Genomic DNA, 19,387 nt, shown 5'->3' on the forward strand with positions numbered 1-19,387 from the left:
TTTGAAAACAAGCATCAAACCAAACAGATGTGAAAACATTGCTAAAACAAAGCCTAAATAATTAACATATTTAATAATGTGGAAACTACCCAGTAGGAACATTTATATAAACAGACTGTACCCAGTAGAACGGTCTACAGTCTCTGCCCCTCTTCCACAGCATCTTTCTTACAGCACAGCTCTATTATTTGAGTAACCATCCCCCCTTCCCCCCCCCCAATAATTCAGTTTTGCATAGTTTGCAGAAAACCAAGAGAGAGGGAGCTTTCCTGACCTCTTCAGGCAGGCCATTCCATAAGGTAGGGGCTACCACAGGGAAAGCACGTGTCCAGGCAGCTGTGGATTTTGCCCAGCTGCAGGGTGATATCTGTGGAAGACCCTGTTCATCTGCCTTTCTGCACAGCTCGTAGTCATCGGCCCTATTTTCAGTGCAGGGGGTCTATTTGGCACTAATACAAGTTCTGCAGACATTTGCCACAGCACTAGGGTGGAGGAAGGAACGAGCAACTAGGACTTCCTTTTTCCAAGCCAAAGGCAGGTTTCTCCTCCCCAGCTCCATTCCCCTCAAATAGCTACCTTCTAGGTAATTTCCAGTGTTCTGGGGGTAAATGGTTGTACCTTAAGCAGGAATCTAAAAAGAACGTGATAGAAAATCCCTGGCCATCAAAGGGAAGCACGTTACATGAAAACACAACTACTAGATACTTATACAAATGCCATGGAGAAAAAGGCACATTAAAGATTTGGCTGTTTCCCTAGCCCTAAACTCCCTGCAGTGACTCTAATTGACTTCCTAGCTGAAGGCAGCTATGGAAGCAACTTTCCAAGCAACAACAACGAAGGAAAACAAATGAGCAGAAAATCCAGATGGGTAGCCATGTTAGTCTGTCTGTCTAGCAATAGAAAAGAGCAAGACTCCAGTAACACCTATCAGATTAACACAATTTGTGGCAGGGTATGAGCTTTCGTAAGTCATGGCTCACTTCTTCAGTTTCCTGCAGATACCCTGCCACAGAATGAGCAGAAGGTGATGCGATTATCCATTTTGCCTTGAATGGTCCACCTGCTCCTACTCCCTGGTACGCAAAAGGAGAGTAAATGGCTAGGCTGCTCCTAGAGCCTCTGGTGAATTCAGGCGCACCCCTAAGAAGTGCAGCCCCCATTAATAAGAGCAGGAAGGAGACACAGCAGACTTAGAGTAGTAAAGAGTAATGGTAACCAATCTGAAACAATGTCATTGCCTTGTTCCCTTGGAAAAAAACCTGTACCATTACAAGGGGCACACTCAGCCCCAAGTGATTCATATAAGCCAGGACTTTGTTCCTTGTTAGACCCTTCTGCTCCCTATGCAGAAATGTGTCTCTCAAATCACCCTACTGTACTGTGACATACAACCTAGAATAAAACTCACTATCCAAATCCCTTGATGATACTGTAGAGGTACCACTTGACAGATGTTGTCAAATGGCTGAAAGCAAACAATGAAATTGAACCCACACAAGACAGAAGGTGGTGCTGGTCGTAAAAGGAGAGGTCTTGAAGGGTATTGTGCTTCCAACCTTTGATGGGTCCCAGTTGACCCTGGCTGACTCATGAGAAGCTTAGGGTGTTATATTATAGCCAGCACTGTTGGTAGAGAAACAAGTAAATGCAGCGGCAAAACTGGCTTTCTCCCAACCAACACAGACTAGCCCGGAAGATGGCCCCCTACCTCAACACCTGGATTCATGCCACAGTAACATTGAAACTAGACTACTGTAATTCACTCTACATAGGTCTCCCCTCAAAGTCAACTCAGAGACTCCAGCTGGTACAAAATGTTCCACCTCATTCACTTTCAGGAGCTAGATGGAGCATGTGTATCACTTCCATTCTGCAATCACTCCATTGGCTACCCATCAGTTACTGGGCTCAATTCAAGGTCATGACTATTACATTCAAAGGCCTGCATGGCCTAGGCCCCTCATGTCTGAGAAACTCTCTCTGTTCTGCCCTGGCAGCTTTGCTCCTCTGAACAGGGCCTTCTGCAGAAACTTCCCTGCAGTTGAGCTAAACCAACAACTGCCCATACACGTGCACTGTCTGTGGTATCTGTTTTCACTGAATGTCACATAGTATTTTTACTCTGTGCATGTCCTAGCTAGTGATTATATTGTATTCACTTGCAGTATGTTAGCCGCCTTGGATCTCTGAGAGAAAGGCAGACTATAATAATAATCCAGGAAATGGCCTCGTTCCACCAGAAGACAGAAGGGATTAATAGGATAAGCAAGGTTGGGAAAATAGAGAAAAAATTACCAGTAGTTCCAGGATACATCAAGGATAAACGGGTCTGGGGCACTCTGGATGGGTTGGTTGGCTCCTCATCCTCATTCAGTCCTAGTACGCTACAGAGAGGTAGGAAGGCTTCTCCTTCCAGATCGTTGGTTCCTAAGGTATCATAGTCAAACACCGTGAGCAATAAGCAGGCCCCATCCTGCTGGCATTTTTCAGCAGGAATTAAACTGCAAGAGAAAGAAACACGTGAGGGAGTTGAGGTACCTTAGACAGAAAAACCACCATGCATAGAAAAGTTCCAAATTGGAAGAGCATCCAGCTTCCAGGTGGGTTGCTATACAATTTCTGACTCCACCGTTTGAAGAGCGTGGACCAATCTAAACGGCGATGCTTGTGCTATTTATCCCGTTTGGGTCAATCCATGGGAAATGGGTGAGCATGAGCAAAACAGGAAAGAATCGCAAGTGCTTATACATACAAATCAAAGACTTCATCGAACAGAGGATGGAGGTTGTTCTTGATGCACTGGGTGGTCCTTGTTGCTACCTCAGGGAATTCATGCCGTGGCTCCAGGGTCAGCTGGACAAACGGGTCACTTGAACCTTGAAGGAAATGAAGAGTAATCATACAAAGCAACTAGTCAGTCCTGGGACACTTGTTTCTCCAACTATCCAAAATTTTAAGAGTACAAGTCATCCCCTCTATAGAAGTCAGCCATGACTCCCGTTTTACAAGCTGGTGGAATGAAGGCCAAGAGGTGGTCCCTAGGGCAGCCAACATTAAGACTTTAGCCTCTCTAGACTGCAATTAAACACTATTTCCAGTGGACCAGAACCTCCTTCCTCCCCCACTCCCTGACCACAGTTTTACTGAAATCTTTATCCTCTGTGGTTTCTGAATATGCATATCGTGTTTATACCAGCATTGTAAAGTCTATAGAAATCCACAAGTTTTGCAAGAGGTGCATTGGAGAGGATTCCACCGCACTCAAATGAGGCAACCACCACCTCTTCTGGTGAGTTCCACAAACTACAAAAAGAGTCCAGTAGCACCTTTAAGACTAACCAATTTTATTGTAGCATAAGCTTTCGAGAATCAAGTGAACTTGATTCTCGAAAGCTTATGCTACAATAAAATTGGTTAGTCTTAAAGGTGCTACTAGACTCTTTTTGATTTTGCTACCACAGACTAACACGGCTAACTCCTCTGCATCTATGACCACAAACTACAGGCTCTCTTCCCTTTTGAAATATTAAGGACAAGGATTCACATGAGCTGTAGTCTCATTTTAGATGTACATGAAGACGATTAACAGAGCTATGAAATCTAAACTCCCTTTTTACATGTACACATGACTAGCATATGAATAAACCCAATATTGAAATATGCTACTAACACTGTGGCTACACTGAGTGGCTATTCTCCACCATCTCCCTGCCCCTCTGCTGGAAAACAAGGTGCCCTGCCTGAGATGGGTGGCTTCCAGCTCAGGCATTGGTCAATGGGACATTTTAACCCTCCCAAGGAGGTAGGCAGTGAGCAAGCAGGCAAGCAAACAGCAAAAGAAACACCCGGCAGTCAAGTGTCTTCTTCCTGTGCTCTCTCGGCCTTGTTGCCTCTGGGAACCAAATCATCCTGCAATAGGGTTGCCAGCCTCCAGGTACTGGCTGGAGATCTCTTGGAATCGCAACTGGTCTCCAGGCCACAGAGATCAGTTCACCTGGAGAAAATGGCTACTTTGGGGGGTGGACTCTGGAATTATGCCATGCCAAGGTCCTTTCCCTCCCCAAACCCCACTTTCTCCAGGTTTCACTCCCCAGATCTCCAGGAATTTCCCAACTTGGAGCTGGCAACCCTATCCTGCAATCAAGCACCCAAAACAGAAACAGGCCGTTTCAGAGAGAGAGAGCTGCAGGAGGCCTCATTTTCCAACAGATGGAAGAAACGGAGTCAGCAGCAACCAATAGTAACAGCATCTATTGGTATTGGATTGTTTATTTAGGTATTTATATCCAGTTTTTTCCCCCAGCAGGGACCCAAAGCTGACTACAACATAATCTCCCCCTCCATTTCACCTGCACAACCACAACCACCACCACCCTGTGAGGTATGAAAGTGGCAAGCTCCCATGGCAGAGTAGGGGTTCAAACCTGGGTCTCCTACTTTAACCACTCCACCACCTGTACATTAAAAACAGTGTTCAGTGCACATTCCTAGTGCTGTGAGCCTGCATTTTCAGTTCATAGCAAATCTAGCCTTGCTTCTCCTGTGTCCCCATTTTAGAACTGTACAGTGCTACACACGGCCATACAGTGTGTGAGGAGAAAGGCCTTCCCTCTCCCATGCCATTTTCCTGACCTGAAAGGGCTGCAGGCTGCCACTATTCACACTGCTGGGGAAACTTACATGTAGAGATCAGTACATGGAGGTTTTCACAAGCTGCAAAACAGCCGCTTCCCCTGGGCTTTTTCATGCAGGGATGACAGTACCCAGGAGATGGGGTGGAAGCCTCTTTTCTTTGCACACCATAGTTTTGACCCTAATGGGATCCCTGCAGGCCTGGGAATTAAGTTCCCAGCTGGGAACTTCCAAAATACATCTGTACAAAGTCTATATGTGAGTTGTCCCTTTAAAATGGAGTACAAACAAGACCAGATACCAGCAAGCTGCTGGCCAGGAAGTACACCTTAGAGAAGCCAGATGGTAACATTCTGCCATTCTTTAGTGTGACCAGCCAGCAGATCCAGGATGGCACATGCAGGTGAAGGTATGGCAGGCAAATAGGGGCAGGTTTGGATTCTCAGCCACGGGTCATGAGGAACAGTTTTAGCTCCTACACCAAGGAGCTTTTCCTTGTATAAGTGAAGGCAGCCAGTTAACGCAATGGACAAAAGTAAAGCACTGCGCTTGGGTACAACCTGCTGGCCTGTTTCTATCTATAACAAGTTCGGTTCACTCAGACTGCAAGGCTCCACTGTACAGACAGCCCCTGCTGTTGCAATGTGGTACACCCCTTGAGCCTACACTGCAACTGCAAGCAGCCAATCCAGAATCATCCAAATGAAGCTAGATTCTGAGCACTTGAATGCAGCAGTACCAAGCTACAGGCAACCAAAGCGCAATTCGTGTCCCCAGCACTACCAAGGGAAGGACATGCTGGTTCTTTGGCACAAGAGTCTTCTCACCATTTGAGTCCAGGGGGAGAAGGTTGACTGCATTGAGCACTTCAACGCGCAGCTTTTGTTCTGAGTGGCGGTAACTGGCTTTAATGGTCACAGCCCCATATTTTTCCGAGTTCATCTCTACCTAAAAGCAAGCAGAGGAGAAGTCAGGGGGAATCCTTAAACACATCTTGAATACCATGACATGCCAGTCTTCAGTGATTTAGGTTGCCTTGTGCTTCCCCCCTCTCCAATTAAGCATTAAAACCAAAACCCTTTATTTTAAACAACAAAAAACATGTTTAAGTAGGGAACACTGGACACACATTTTTCTCCAGCGGGAGGGGGAGAAAGGAAGAGTTCACAGACTAGGAAACCAGTCATCATAGCAAGACTTCATTCTGCTAGGGACCAACATACTTTCCTGCAGCTTACACAGTAGCAGAACTACATCTCAGAAAGTTTCATTCACCTTCATGCAAGATTTTTAGAAGTAAGGTACTGATAAACATCTTGTTTCAATCAAAAGGCAGCAAATTCTTGCACTTAGGACTGAATAAGATTGTCCCAGAATGGAAGTAGTAGTCTAGGGATGCTCTTGCATAAACATAAGGGCCAGACCCACTGAAGTCTCACCTGCTGCTGGATTCTGGCATTGAAGTACTTTTGGATGAGTTTTCTGCTGGGGGAAGAGCAGAGTTCCAGCTCTTTCTCCAGAGCCTGCGAGAGAAAAGGACATGAGAAGAAATGCCAGCAGTGAATATACTCAATATATGAATATACTCAAGAAATGCCAGCAGTGAATATACTCAAACTGGGAGAGCCAGTTTGGTGTAGTGGTTAAGAGCACAGGACTCTAATCTGGAGAACCAGGTTTGATTCCCCACTCCTCCACTTGAAGCCAGCTGGGTGACCTTGGGCTAGTCACAGCTTCCAGCTGTCTCAGCTCCACCCACCTTACAGGGTGTTTTGTTGTGGAGATAATAATAACATTGTAAACCACTCTGAGTGGGTGTTAAGTCATCCTGAAGGGTGGTATATAAATCGAATGTTGTTATTATTATAATATACTCAAACACCAAATATGATCACAAACAGATTTGCAAAAGCCAAATAAATGGGCGGGAGATGACACATGAATATCAAGGGGGCAGGAGGAAAGGCCTACAAATTATTTAAAATATTAGGAAAAGAAGAGGGAAGTGCATTATCTTCTTCCTCTACACACCCCTTATCTGCTCTGGGCAAGTTGTGAAACTGCTTCATGCTCCTTGGAAACCTCAGGGGACGCTCCAGCCAGGGCTTTTTTCAGGAGGAACACACCAGAACAGAGTTCTGACACCCCTTTACAGAGTTCCAGCAATTCTTGGCATTTGGACTTGGGCTGAGAGGGGAGAACATCATGTGTACTGGCACCTCTTTTTTAAAAAAAGGACTGAATCCAGCAATCTATTATCCCTCCCCACTGCCTAATGCCACTTTGAAGGCCATTTGGTGGGAAAGCAAACAGTGCCTCTGTTAAACTGCCAGCTCTTGCACCACAAGAGGGGGAAAGGTATGGATATTTTCAAGTTTCAAAATGGAAGTCCAAGTTCCCTGAGGCCAAGGTCCAGGGGCCTTATACTGGATTGGTTGCTGTCAAACCTCATTGCCACATTCAAGTCCATCCACTTCAAAGTGGCATCAGGCCACATCTAAGCTTTGATTCCTCTTCAGGAACTGCAAGAGAACCGGGGGAAAGTTCTGCTGTAAACAACCTTTCTAAATAGCCTTCTCTGTTTCTGCCATTGAGAAGTCCGTGACAAGCTTAAAATTTTTGTTGAATGGATTACATTTCAAACCAAGCCAAAACCAAAGCTAGTTTGATGTAGTGGTTAAGAGCGCAGGACTCTAATCTGGAGAACCGGGTTTGATTCCCCACTCCTCCACTTGAAGCCAGCTGGGTGACCTTGGGCTAGTCACAGTTTCTGGAGCTCTCTCAGCCCCACTCACCTCACAGGGTGTTTTGTTGTGGGGACATACTTTGTAAACCGCTCTGAGTGGGCATTAAGTTGTCCTGAAGGGCGGTATATAAATCGAATGTTGTTGTTGTTGTTGTCGGTTATTATTAAAACCTATTTGGGGGGGGGGGGTTGAAATGGCACGGAAGATGCTCAACCACCACTCCTCACACACTCCACAATCCAAATTGAGTCCCACATAACCAATAATTGTGTTTTTTAAAAAGCCAGGAGCCCCTGACACAAAACTCCTAGCATTTTGTCCAGTTTGGCCCTTTGATTCTGTAACCTGGGCTGCTTCTATATGGAGCATTGTCCCTGTTTCAGCCACCTGAATCCTGCAGGGGTTTTTTTTTTTGTCTCTTTCCACATGACGTCATCTTGGGTTGCTTCCATACGATTGGAGGGGGGTGCACATAGTGGTCATGCTGTTGGTGTGATTGTCAAGTCACACACAACGGAAATTCCAGACATACAAAGGTAATCTCTTTTCCCACCATCATTTGAGCCAGTGACCCACCCACCCCCAGCCAATGTATTAGTTCCCTGCTAGTTACAGTTACGTATCTGCTGCGAAAACAGGCTGCCCACGGTTGGGGCATGAATGCAGGATGACATCATGCAGAAACAGCAAAAAAAGCTGTATGAGTCAAGTGGCTGACATGGGGGAAGCTCTGCACTCGTGCCTCAACCACAGACAACTCATTTCTTTCTCTAAAAGAAACACATTTTACAACCAGGAACCTACCATGTCACTATTGGGGTAATATTTTTTAATATGTCCAGAAGGGAAGTTTCAGTGAAAAGGAATACTCTTTTTATTCCCCCCTTTTCCACATTGTCACAAACTTTTTTGTTTTTGAGCACCGGGTAACGTCACAATGCTGTTGCTTAACAACCAAAATGCAAAGCCGTGTGTGTGTGTCTGTGTGTGTGTGTCTGTGTGTCGGTCTGTCAATGATCTTCATCAGGGCTTTTTTTCAGCAGGAACACAGTGGAACGGAGTTCCAGCACCTCTTGAAAATACTCGGCAATAGTGCGTGAAAATAATATTATTTCAAAGAATCCCGTGTGTTTCTTCCCCATTTCCCTCTCGAGAGTTCTGCCACCTCTTTTCCCAGAAAAAAAACCCTGATCCTCATACATATTTCACTACCTTTGGGATAGAAGTTTGTAAGCAATACCTAAGGCTTCTGTCACTGAGATAAGAGGAGGGCCAGATCTAGGGTTGCCGGTGCCCAGGGCGACCGAAGTCTGGCTCCTTGCATGCGCGCACACAGCACGCACACTCCCGGTGCTGCGTGATGACGTCACTTCTGTGACATCATCACATGGGGAGGAGCGTGCACCCCACCCCAGTATGCCGCGGAGTTGGCGGAGGCAGCACGGGTGGCTGGGAAGCTGTCCACGCCATTCACTTGCCTTGCAGGACAGGGGGCAGCCAGCCTCCCAGCCACAACGCTGCCATTCACCTGCCCTGCAGGACAGGGTGCACATGGCAAGCTGGCAGCTCCCTGTCCTGCGGGGCAGGCGAATGGCACAGGCGGCCTCCCAGCCCCCCCCCCCGCCGCCGCCGCTGCCACTGCCGCCTGTGTGCTGCCAGCAGCTGGCAGCTGCGCCCAGTGCCCCCTCTTTGGCAGCACCGGGGTAGACTACCCCTCCTGCTCCCCCTCCCGGTCGATCCAGCCCTGGATAAGAGGATTGGGTAGATAAGGGACTCGTGGCTCATGCAGCTATTAGCATAACCCAAGAAAACACATGGTGCTTGAACTAACTACCTAGCCTGGAATACAAAGAGAATCTTCAACACATAAGGAGACAGAAATTTGCTTGCCTGGAGAAATTCATTGGGGAGAGGGATTTACCAGCCTCATTGCCCTGCCCAACCCAGCAAGGAGAGAATTCATTTATTAGCCAGGAAGTGAGGGGAGGGGATCTTTCCCATTGCCTTTCCTAGAGCAGAAATGTTGCCCAAATGTAGAGAGGAATTCATTCATTAAAGGGAGGCAAGAGTGGAGAGTGTGACAGAAGGATTCAAATATTGTGTTATTCCTTAGCTACGCTGTTCAAACACAGGAGTTCTTTAAAAAAGAATTTTCAGCTTTGAGCTGTTCCTAAGCAGTAGAATGCATGCATCCAAAAATTAAAAAAAGAAAAAAAGGTGGGTGGAAAATGACATATTCAATGCAAGTTACGTATGAATGATCAAACGTAGGATGCATGCAGCAACATTTTGTTAGTACAAAAACACAGTTTAATTAGAAAGCTACATCATACCAGTTTAGAAATCATCCAGAAGTCTGTTTATGAGAACAAACCTATCCAAACTGCAAGAAAGGGCAAAGGTTCGCATATGCTAAGGAAACCATAATTACCTATCAGAAAAATCTCCAAAGATATTTTATGCGAGTCTAGATTGCCCTGCCCTTTGCTAAGAAATGTTTTGCCCCCCACCCCCCCAAGGAGCAAGGGGTGTCAAAGAATCTTACTGTAAAAGCTGCAGTGTGGAGGGTATCCTTTTGCAGCCCACAGCCCTCTGCATGGAAAGAAAGTTCCAGGCTCTATGGGAGAGAAAAGAGAAAGGACAGTATTGCTGAGGGCCGAACCACACATTACATCCACCATGTGATCACCACTGGGGCTGGCAGTAGGATGAGCTACCTGTGGGAACTCAGTTTAGAAGTGGGGGCTGTAGCATGGGGGAGGAGGGTCCCTGCCTCCCCCCTGTGTTCTTTTCCCAGAATGCCCCAGGGGTACTTGCCCCACCAGCGGGTGCAAAGGCACATTCAGGGCACATGTAGCCTCCCCACCATGGCCATGCCAAAGTCCCAATCCAAATCAAGCCCCTCACCACATGGTGCTTCAGAATTGAGACCCTACATGGAACTGGCAGCTGTCATCTGGCTGCATGTCCCCAAGACAATCACATGGCAGATGTAATGTGTCGTTTGGACCTGCAAGGCACAACAACCACAAGAAGCCAGGCTCTTTGTTCTCCACCCCTTTTCGTACTCTTTAAGTACCTGGAGGACAAACTGCAGTTTCTTGAAGTACTTCAAGTGGCCATCTCGCAGTTTGGCAGCCCCTGCCAGCACCTCCAAGGTATGATTCCACAGCAGCTCCAGGAGGCTGTTTGCAGGGGAAAGAAGAGATGGAGACTGGTATTGATTCCGCACACGTTGGATAATGCACTTTCAATGCACTTTATCAATCGTTTGAGGTGGATTTTTTGTTCCGCACACAAAAAAATCCGTTCCAAATGATCTAGAAAGAGGACTGGAAATGCATTATCCAACGTGTGCAGAATCACTCTGGATCACAACGTGTGGCATGTTCTAATAAAGCTCAGCAGATGACAACAGAGTTCATCAGACCTTGGAGCAGGCAGGGCAGAATATTTGTTATCAACTCCCCAACATCTTCCACAAACATTTAACAAATGTTTCATTGTGCGGCTTTAAATAAAGTTCTAGTGAGGGTAAAACTGACACTGAAAGGGAAAAATAAATACACAGCCTGTGAGTGCACCAGAAGTCACATCGACTTCCAGCAGAATCAAGCTTTCCATGATTCTTTCAACCTTTACTGTTTTTAAGTAGCAGAGCAGACTCCCTGAGGAGGTGAGGGTGGCCCCCTCATTGGAGAGCCCTGGGGGGGGGGGGGCTGTAAGTTTCATTTGATAGACAGGGCTTTTAATTGGGGTATAAATAGCATAGAGGAGGGAAGGGATTTTATTTGGTTTTAATGTGTACTGTTTTAATTACCTGTAAACCAAAAGGAAAGACGGTACAAATATATTCCAATTAATACATAAATGAAGCCAAATTAGCAACGAAGCATTTCTCTGTATGGTGTGGTTGATTAGGCAACTAGAATCCCTTCCCCACACACCATTCACAGCTTGCTGAAACATAGCCATTCTCCTAAATGTTAACATTGATTATCTAACCAAGGAATGATCTTCAGTTCCAGTGCTCTGGCTCACCTGTTGAAGTTCTCTTGAACTAGGTTCCCATGCAAGTACTCAAACTCACACTCCAAGAATTTCATTAATGGGGTAATACACTGGAGGAACAAGGAGAGAAAGATCAAACAAGGGGCAGGGAGGGAAAAAAAACATGGGCAACTCACATGTTTAAGAAGTTCAGTTTAAATGTTACAGAGCCCCTGTGGTGGCCCAGAAAAGTGCCTACCCCATTTGGGGTTCCACATGGCTAGCACGACATTTAGACGGCTCTGCTCGCACAGACTAGCCCATATGCATGTGGACATCTGCACACCAGCATGGCCTCTGCTTGGAACCTACAATTCTGGCATGCACAGACTGTGTGCGAATGAACTGGCACACAGGGGTGGAGACTTGTAAACAGTACAATCCATCGTGTGGAACACTGAGGGGAGGCCCTTTTTAAATGTACTGCACATTCAGGTTAATATTTATAGCACTTTTAAAAGCCAATCAAAGCCAGTCTCTGTCTCTTACCCTGACCTGGTCTAAAGCAGCATAAGTGGAGTATAGTTCTTAAATATATCAAGTTAACAATCCTGTCTTCGCACTACGGGATACCATATATAAAGTGAGCAGAGGAATTCATGAACAGGCTGAGGGCCAATTTTTGTAGATCATACCAAGAGGGCAGTCCAAGTTCAGTTCTGCATCATCATTATTAATATGAACAATGATGAATCAAAGTGATGTATTACATATTATGGCTTTTTCTGGCATGAGCTTAAGCACACACATTTATTCCAGCAAATTCAGAAGTGCATCTAGCCACCCAATAATTACTGTGCTTTGTGGCTACTACTGATATTACATAATTTCCTCCATTGCTCTCCTCCTTCAAGCGCAAAAAAAAAAAGACGACAACATGGTCTAACATGGCGTCCAGAGCGAAAAGAGACCTAGAACATTATTTTGACAGAAGTTGGGAAGCTATAGCAGGGACCATAATATTCCACTGTTTTCTGTATGGCTTTCTGTAATTCATCTGGGAGCAGCTACTTTTCCATTGCTCCTTTGATGGTACAAGGCTGATGAGCAGAGAAGCAAAATGTTGCCTGTAATCAAATCCGTTCCCAAACTCACATCTTCGGGGTCCTTGGAGTCACTGCAGGTGGACAGTTCTTGAATGTGTCTGGAAATCCCAGCTTCCAACTGCCAAAACACACAACCTTATTAACACTTTGGATAGATGTGATATAAATACACACAGGTCACATATATTACATGAGTGATCCTTACAACTATCTAGTGAGTTTGGCCAACATTATAACTCATATGAAAAGGGGAAGGGTCAGTAGTTTGCCCAAGACCTCCAGTGTGTATCTGAGCCAAGAGCCGAACTAAGGAATTCTTGATCCATGCTACCAATCTTTTTATACACCTTAATGCTGGGACATAAAAGTCTCCCATATGGGTGAAGGCTCTTCTAAGGCTTAGAGACTCTGCTCCACCCTGTTTCCATTAAAGCTAAATGCAATCCAGAGAATTCACAACTATGTTTTTCCAGAAAGAAAAGGTTATGCTTTTTCTGCCAGCCCACTTATCCACTGCTGCTTACAAAAGATCCTCCCAGTTAAAAATGTTGCTCCGCATCTCTTAAAGCAACTGCCCGCCTCCAGGGGCCATCAGTCTTGGCTCCCAATTTCCATCACCCTGTGCTACATTCTGCCTTGGCACCTTCCAGTGACAGAACTCTGCATCTTCTGGTCCTTAGCTCTGGCTTGGCTATACTTTCTTAAGAACGTTGACTGGAGAAACCGAGGCTGAATCCCCAGGCCTTACGACGTACTCTTGTCACCTTTGTTCCATGTTTATAACGCAGCCATAGACTAGACTGAGTAATACACAATGCTATGCACATATAAAGAAGCATGTACTTTCCTATGTACCTGGCACTCCCAGCTGGGCATTCATGCAGAGATACATTTGACTGTGGCCACATCCAATGCACCTCAATACTGTGGATCTGATCACACAGTCCATTTCCAAATCTAGGAACCAAGTGTGATGAGCTGGGCCTGTTAGGTGTTAGCTTTTACCCTACTTGAATGCCATGCACACATGTGGACAGCCAGTGGCATTGAAGTACAGAGGCTCTCTCCCCATCCTAACCATGTGCAGGGGTGCATATTGTTCAGTCTAACCCAGGGGTCATTTTCTAGAAAAAGAACTGCAGGAACTCATTAGCATAACTCATTAGCATATCTCATTATCATATGCCACACCCCCTGACATCACCGGAAGTGTGTCAGAAGGCAACATCCACCCCTCAGGCCCCTTTCTGCAAAAATCTCCAGGTATTTCCTTAAAGCAGAATGAACTCAAAGCAGCTTACCCTCCTCTGGAGAGCCAGCCCTGCTTGCACCCACGCACTCACTCACTCTCACAAGTCACAAATGAAAATAAAGCAGCATGAATTCCAAGCACCTTACGTTCCTTTGGAGCCCAGCCCTACTCGGCTTACACTCATTCACTCATTTTTTCTCTCTCTCCCCCCACTCCACAAGTCACAAATGAAAGTAAAGCAGCAGAGCAGAATGAATCCAAGCAGCTTACATTCCTTTGGAGCACAGCCCCACTCGGCTTGCACTCAGAGGAAAAGGAATCATGTGGGCAGGGCCAAAACCCACGTGACCTCTTTTCAAATCTACCGGAATACTGTTCCGGTGCATTCCGCCTCCAAATGAGTCCTGGTCTAACCCATGTTCTTGTTCAGTGGGAAGATGCCTAGCAACATGAATGAAGCAGAGGTTCTTAGGATGCTGAGTTATAGCCCCTGTATTAAACTCTGCCTGTACACATTGCTTGCATAGAAATGCAGAACGCACACAGTCCTAAATATAAAGGTCCTAATATCAAGGTGATCTCAGAGTTTGATAACATTTAACTGTTATCAGCCACCACCACTGTTTACTATTAGATGAAGTAAAACAGAATGCCAGGACTCTGCGGTTACTTTGGTTGCTAGAGTCTGCACTACGCCTCGGATCTCGTTGTTGAGGCACGCGACTGTAGATTGAAGTTGATGATGCAGGGTGTTCTGGATCTGTTCTGGGGCAACAACGTCTCCTATCTGCTGCTCCAGACGGGCCCAATCCAGCTGTGAAGGCAACTTCAGGACAATCATGCGAAGCTGCTCAATGTTATTCACCACAACGCAGAGCTGGGGTGCAGAGAACAAAAGAAGTCGGTTAAACAGATTAACAGGGTTCATGGCCCCAGATGGTTGAGGGGATGGACCTTTTCAGGGCTTTTTTTCTGGGAAAAGAGGTGGTGGAACTCAGTGGGTTGCCCTCCGAGAAAATGGTCACATGGCTGGTGGCCCCGCCCCCTGATCTCCAGACAGAGGGGAGTTGAGATTGCCCTCCATGCTGCGGCGCGGAGGGCAATCTAAACTCCCCTCTGTCTGGAGATCAGGGGGCGGGGCCACCAGCCATGTGACCATTTTCAAGAGGTTCCAGAACTCCATTCCACCGCGTTCCAGCTGAAAAAAAGCCCTGGACCTTTTACTTCTTTCTGGTTGGAAGCCAGTCCCGCGTCCTAAGCCAACCTACAACAGACATATCAGTAATGGAGCAGAGATCAGTCTGACTTTTCCCAAGTGCTAGATGGCAACTAAGCCTTAAACAAAGCTGTCTCCTCCAGACTGGATATGAAGCGAACTTTTTTTTTAACAACACTGCCTTTTCTCCGAAAAGGGCTGAAATTTAAATAGGAACTATACAAGCATAGCTTGAACAAACCTTTGTTTCCTAAAAATGGAGCCTTTGCATCTTCTGTTAAACTAATCAGTGTGGCATAACTGAAGCTTGTCCCAATCTGGTGTAATAAACCAAAGGAACGTGATGGATGGGCTTTTGGTTCTGCCAAAGGCAGTACTAATTATACTTCATAGGAGTAAGGAATGTCTACACTAGCCCAGACGATTCTTTACACTCCCACATCTTCAATCCAAACTTTCTGTTGAGAGGAAGGAGTTGTACATTTATGTTGGCATGATTGGTACTGAAACTGCAATTTTCTCAGTTTATCTTTCTGATGATATACACTATATAGTACTAACAAAACACAGACAGAAAAATGCTCTACTAACCCTCAAAACAAAGCTGTCTGTACCTGACAATGATCCAGCTCCACTCCCAGATATGAGGATAACCGTAGCCATTTCCACATGGGTTATCTGCCCCGGCTCAATGCTGTTGGGAAACAGTCTTTTTCCTGCTTCTCCACAGCTCTGTGGTACATTTGTGCACCTCCCAGTGTTTCCCTGGCTTTCCCCAACCTTTCTCAAACCTGCTTGACTATAAAGTTTTGGGAAAGATTACAGTAAAGCCTGGATCAGTGCCAGGTATAGACACTAGGTTGCCCACTATGGTAGACAACCTTCCACTCATAGCCCCTTGCTGTTGTTCAGTAGATCAGCAGCAGCGGGGGGGGGGGGGCTGACATCATGCAATGCTCTAGGATTCCCCCAAATCTGTATGACAAAAACCACAGAGATTTAGGAAATTCCTAGAGCATTGCACAACACTGTGACATCACTTCCAGGTAAAAGTAAGGTAAAGCACCGAATCATTACTAGACATGGGCACAAACAGCATTATGAACAGAAAAAAACCACGAACAGCCTAATCTGCTGTTCTCGAACAAGCTGTTCGTGAGGACCCATCCTAAACAAATAGGTGGTCATTGTAAGCCTCGTTCGTTGCCTTCAGCAGCCGTTGGGCAAGCCAGACAGTCTGGCACTTGCTGCAATCAATCCTCTTGGCAACTGGAGGCAGGGAGGGACTGAACTCTGTCTGAACTCCTTCTGGCTTTCCTTCTGGCTTCAACCCTTCAAAGTACTTCCAGCAGAGAGTCCTGTTTTTGCCATTGTGAAGAGAAAATGACAACCAACAGGAAGTCCCATAGATCATGCCTTTCCCAGGGTGCAATCTCTCTGAAACTTGGAGGGTCTTCAGAGGACAGTGAGGACTATGTCCCCTGCAGATTTGGTGGGTATTGGACATTGGGAAGGTCACTTTTTAACCCCTCAAACTAGCTGCCAGCAGACTGCTGTTTTTGCCAGGACAGGGCCCTTTAAACTATCAGCTGGCAGGTGGCAGGGGGGATTCCCCCCTGCCAGCTCATAGTTTAAAGGGATCTTTAAAGGGCCAGGTAAGTGGGTTTGAGGGGAGGGGGGCTAAGTGGGGGGGTTGGGGTTGAGGTGGTTCTGGCCCCCACGAACAACGAACATGTCCGGGAATGGTTCATGTTCGTCCATGTTCGTTGTTCATGGATGGCACAAAACGACAAACAGGGTGTTTGGGGTTTTTTCCCGTTTGTGCCCATGTCTAGTCATTACTGACCTATGCGTGGATGTCGCATCACGACATTTTCTTGGCAGACTTTTTACAGGGTGGTTTGCCATTGCCTTCCCCAGTCATTTACACTTTACCCCCAGGAAACTGGATACTCATTTTACCGACCTCAGAAGGATGGAAGGCTGAGTCAACCTTGGGCCGGCTACCTGAACTTGGCTTCTGCCAGGATCGAACTCAGGTCATGAGCAAAACTTGGGCTGCAGTACTGCAGCTTACCACTCTGCGCCACAGGGTATGTGACCAGAATGGATGTCATGGCATTGTGCACGACTAGTTTCTTGTGTCTCTGCCCCAAGCTCCCAGGGGTTGCCAAGCTAACCCCTACTGCCATGGGGGTGGAAAAATTTGGATTCTCCTGATCCCACGCACACAACAGCCAGTTTCCTTTATTTTGTCCCTGTGGCAGACATTTCTTTCCTCTATCACTGGAGTAGTGGTGGTGATTTCATTTTAAATCACCAGTTGAGTACCATTATAGCAATATCAAATTATAACAAAGTCCGTAGCAGATTCCTTGAAATCGCAGCTTTTGTTTTTGAAAAAAAGTCAGTCTCTAGCCCCCTCCATTGCAGAAATGTAAGGGGAAAGGTAAATTCTTCAACAGAAGGGGATAGAGACTTACTTTTTAAAAATGAAAGCAGGGAATTCAGAGATCCTGTTATGCATATTGTTATAACATTACACTGATGTCATGCTATTTAGTTGCTGATTTTTTAAAAAACTGAAAATCGCCAGTGGCCCTTGAGAGGGGTAATAGTGGTTGCTGTCATGGGACCAGAGCAGGGAAACTGTGGGAAAGTCTGTCACATGGAAGCCCTGTTACTTCTGTGCTTTATCAGCAGCTGCAACAGAGAAACCACACAAGCCTGGCCCTGTGTAGAAACCACCCCTTTCTCCTACACTTGTCAGAATACTTACTGAAATGGTATTGCTTTAACGGCCGACTGGCCACGAGCAGCAGCATCCTAAAACAGTCCTTTTATTATCTTTTTAATTCCCACCGACAGAAATTTTGCAACTGGCATTATCCTTTTATCATTATCTAATAATAACATCTGAATTAATCTCTGTGAAGAAGAATATAATTTATCAAATATAAACTGCCCTAAATAGTTCTTCCTCAGGTCCTCCCAAAAGCAACAGAATAACTTCCAAAGTCTCAATGTGACGATTTGCACGTTTATGCATTCTATCCAAATAAGATATGCCTGCATAACAGCCCTCAGTAACCATAGACAGAAAGGCATTTAGCCTAGCCAGCATAAATGCTCTTTTATAGTGGGGCACCATCAAGTACAAAAACATAACTTGGTGGATTGATTTCCTTTCAGTTAAGTGGACGTGTGTATCAAGGCCTCTGGCGCAGAGTGCTAAGCTGTAGAACTTCAGCCCAAGCTCTGCTCACATCATGACCTGAGTTCGATCCTGACAGAAGCCTGGTTCAGATAGCCAGCACAGAGCTAAGCTACAAGTGACGCCTGACACAGGTTGGACACTTGTCAGCTTCCCTCAAGTTTTCATGGGAAATGTAGGCATCCTGGTCTTGCAGCTGTAATGGAGAGCCAAGCTGTAAAACCAGGATGCCTACATTTCCCATCAAAACTTGAGGGAAGCTGACAAGTGTCCAACCTGTGTAAGGCATCACTTGTAGCTTGGCTCTCAGCCTTCCATTCTTCTGAGGTCAGGAAAATGAGTACCCAATTTCCTGGGGATAGAGTGTAGATGACTGGGGAAGGCAATGGCAAACGACCCTGTAACAAAAAGTCTGCCAAGAAAAAGTCATGATGCGATGTCCCTCCATGGGTCAATGACTTGGTGCGTGCACAGGGGACTACCTTTACCTTTTACCCTAAGTGGCCATGTATATTCAGAAATATTTTTTGCTTTGGAAAAGACCATGATTTTAGATTTCTTGGTGTTTATAAATAGTTCCTCATTTAGACAATATTCAGAGAAGGCCTTAAGTAATGTATGAAGGCCTTTTGAGGAACAAAAAAGGAGTAAGTTATCATCTGTGTATAGTATTAATGGCAGGGCTTTTTTTCAGGGGGAACGCGGGGGAACGGAGTTCCAGAACCTTTTGAAAATGGTCACATGGCTGGTGGCCCCACCCCCTGATCTCCTGATCTGCCCTGAGTGGCGCGGAGGGTAATCTAAACTCCCCTCTGTCTGGAGATCAGGGGGTGGGGCCACCAGCCATGTGACCATTTTCTCCAAGGGCAACCCACTGAGTTCCACCACCTCTTTTCCCAGAAAAAAAGCCCTGATTAATGGTAATTTTTTTATTCAACAAAGCAGCAGCATGTGACAAATGGGGAGCTAAAAAAATAACTAGATCATTTATATAGATGGAACAATAGAGGGGCCTGTGTTAGCTGTCCTAACAATAACAATACTAATAGCATTCAATTTCTATATTGCCCTTCAGGACAACTTAACACCAACTCAGAGTGGTTTACAAAGTATGCTTTTGTTATCCTCATGACAATCACCCTGTGAGGAGGGTGGAGCTGAGAGAGCTCCAAGGAGCTGTGACTGAGCCAAGGTCACCCAGCTGGCTTCAAGCAGAGGCGTGGGGAA

The 19,387-nt window shown here is 45.9% G+C and overlaps 1 protein-coding gene across 2 annotated transcripts in view; it reads right to left on the bottom strand.

Moving 5' to 3' along the window:
- The window catches only part of UNC13D (unc-13 homolog D), a 79,365-nt gene that overhangs the window by 4,723 nt on the left and 55,255 nt on the right, over positions 1-19,387 (bottom strand). For both annotated transcript variants that reach the window (XM_054975248.1, XM_054975247.1), the window contains exons 23-31: positions 14,401-14,607; positions 12,528-12,596; positions 11,424-11,503; positions 10,462-10,567; positions 9,928-9,999; positions 6,075-6,158; positions 5,463-5,583; positions 2,756-2,879; positions 2,299-2,504 (exon numbers count right to left, since the gene is read on the bottom strand). In XM_054975248.1, coding sequence (XP_054831223.1) covers positions 2,299-2,504; positions 2,756-2,879; positions 5,463-5,583; positions 6,075-6,158; positions 9,928-9,999; positions 10,462-10,567; positions 11,424-11,503; positions 12,528-12,596; positions 14,401-14,607 — 1,069 coding nt within the window. The remainder of the gene's footprint in view (positions 1-2,298; positions 2,505-2,755; positions 2,880-5,462; positions 5,584-6,074; positions 6,159-9,927; positions 10,000-10,461; positions 10,568-11,423; positions 11,504-12,527; positions 12,597-14,400; positions 14,608-19,387) is intronic.

Source organism: Eublepharis macularius, chromosome 4 (assembly GCF_028583425.1).
Source record: "Eublepharis macularius isolate TG4126 chromosome 4, MPM_Emac_v1.0, whole genome shotgun sequence".
NCBI lineage: Eukaryota > Metazoa > Chordata > Lepidosauria > Squamata > Eublepharidae > Eublepharis > Eublepharis macularius.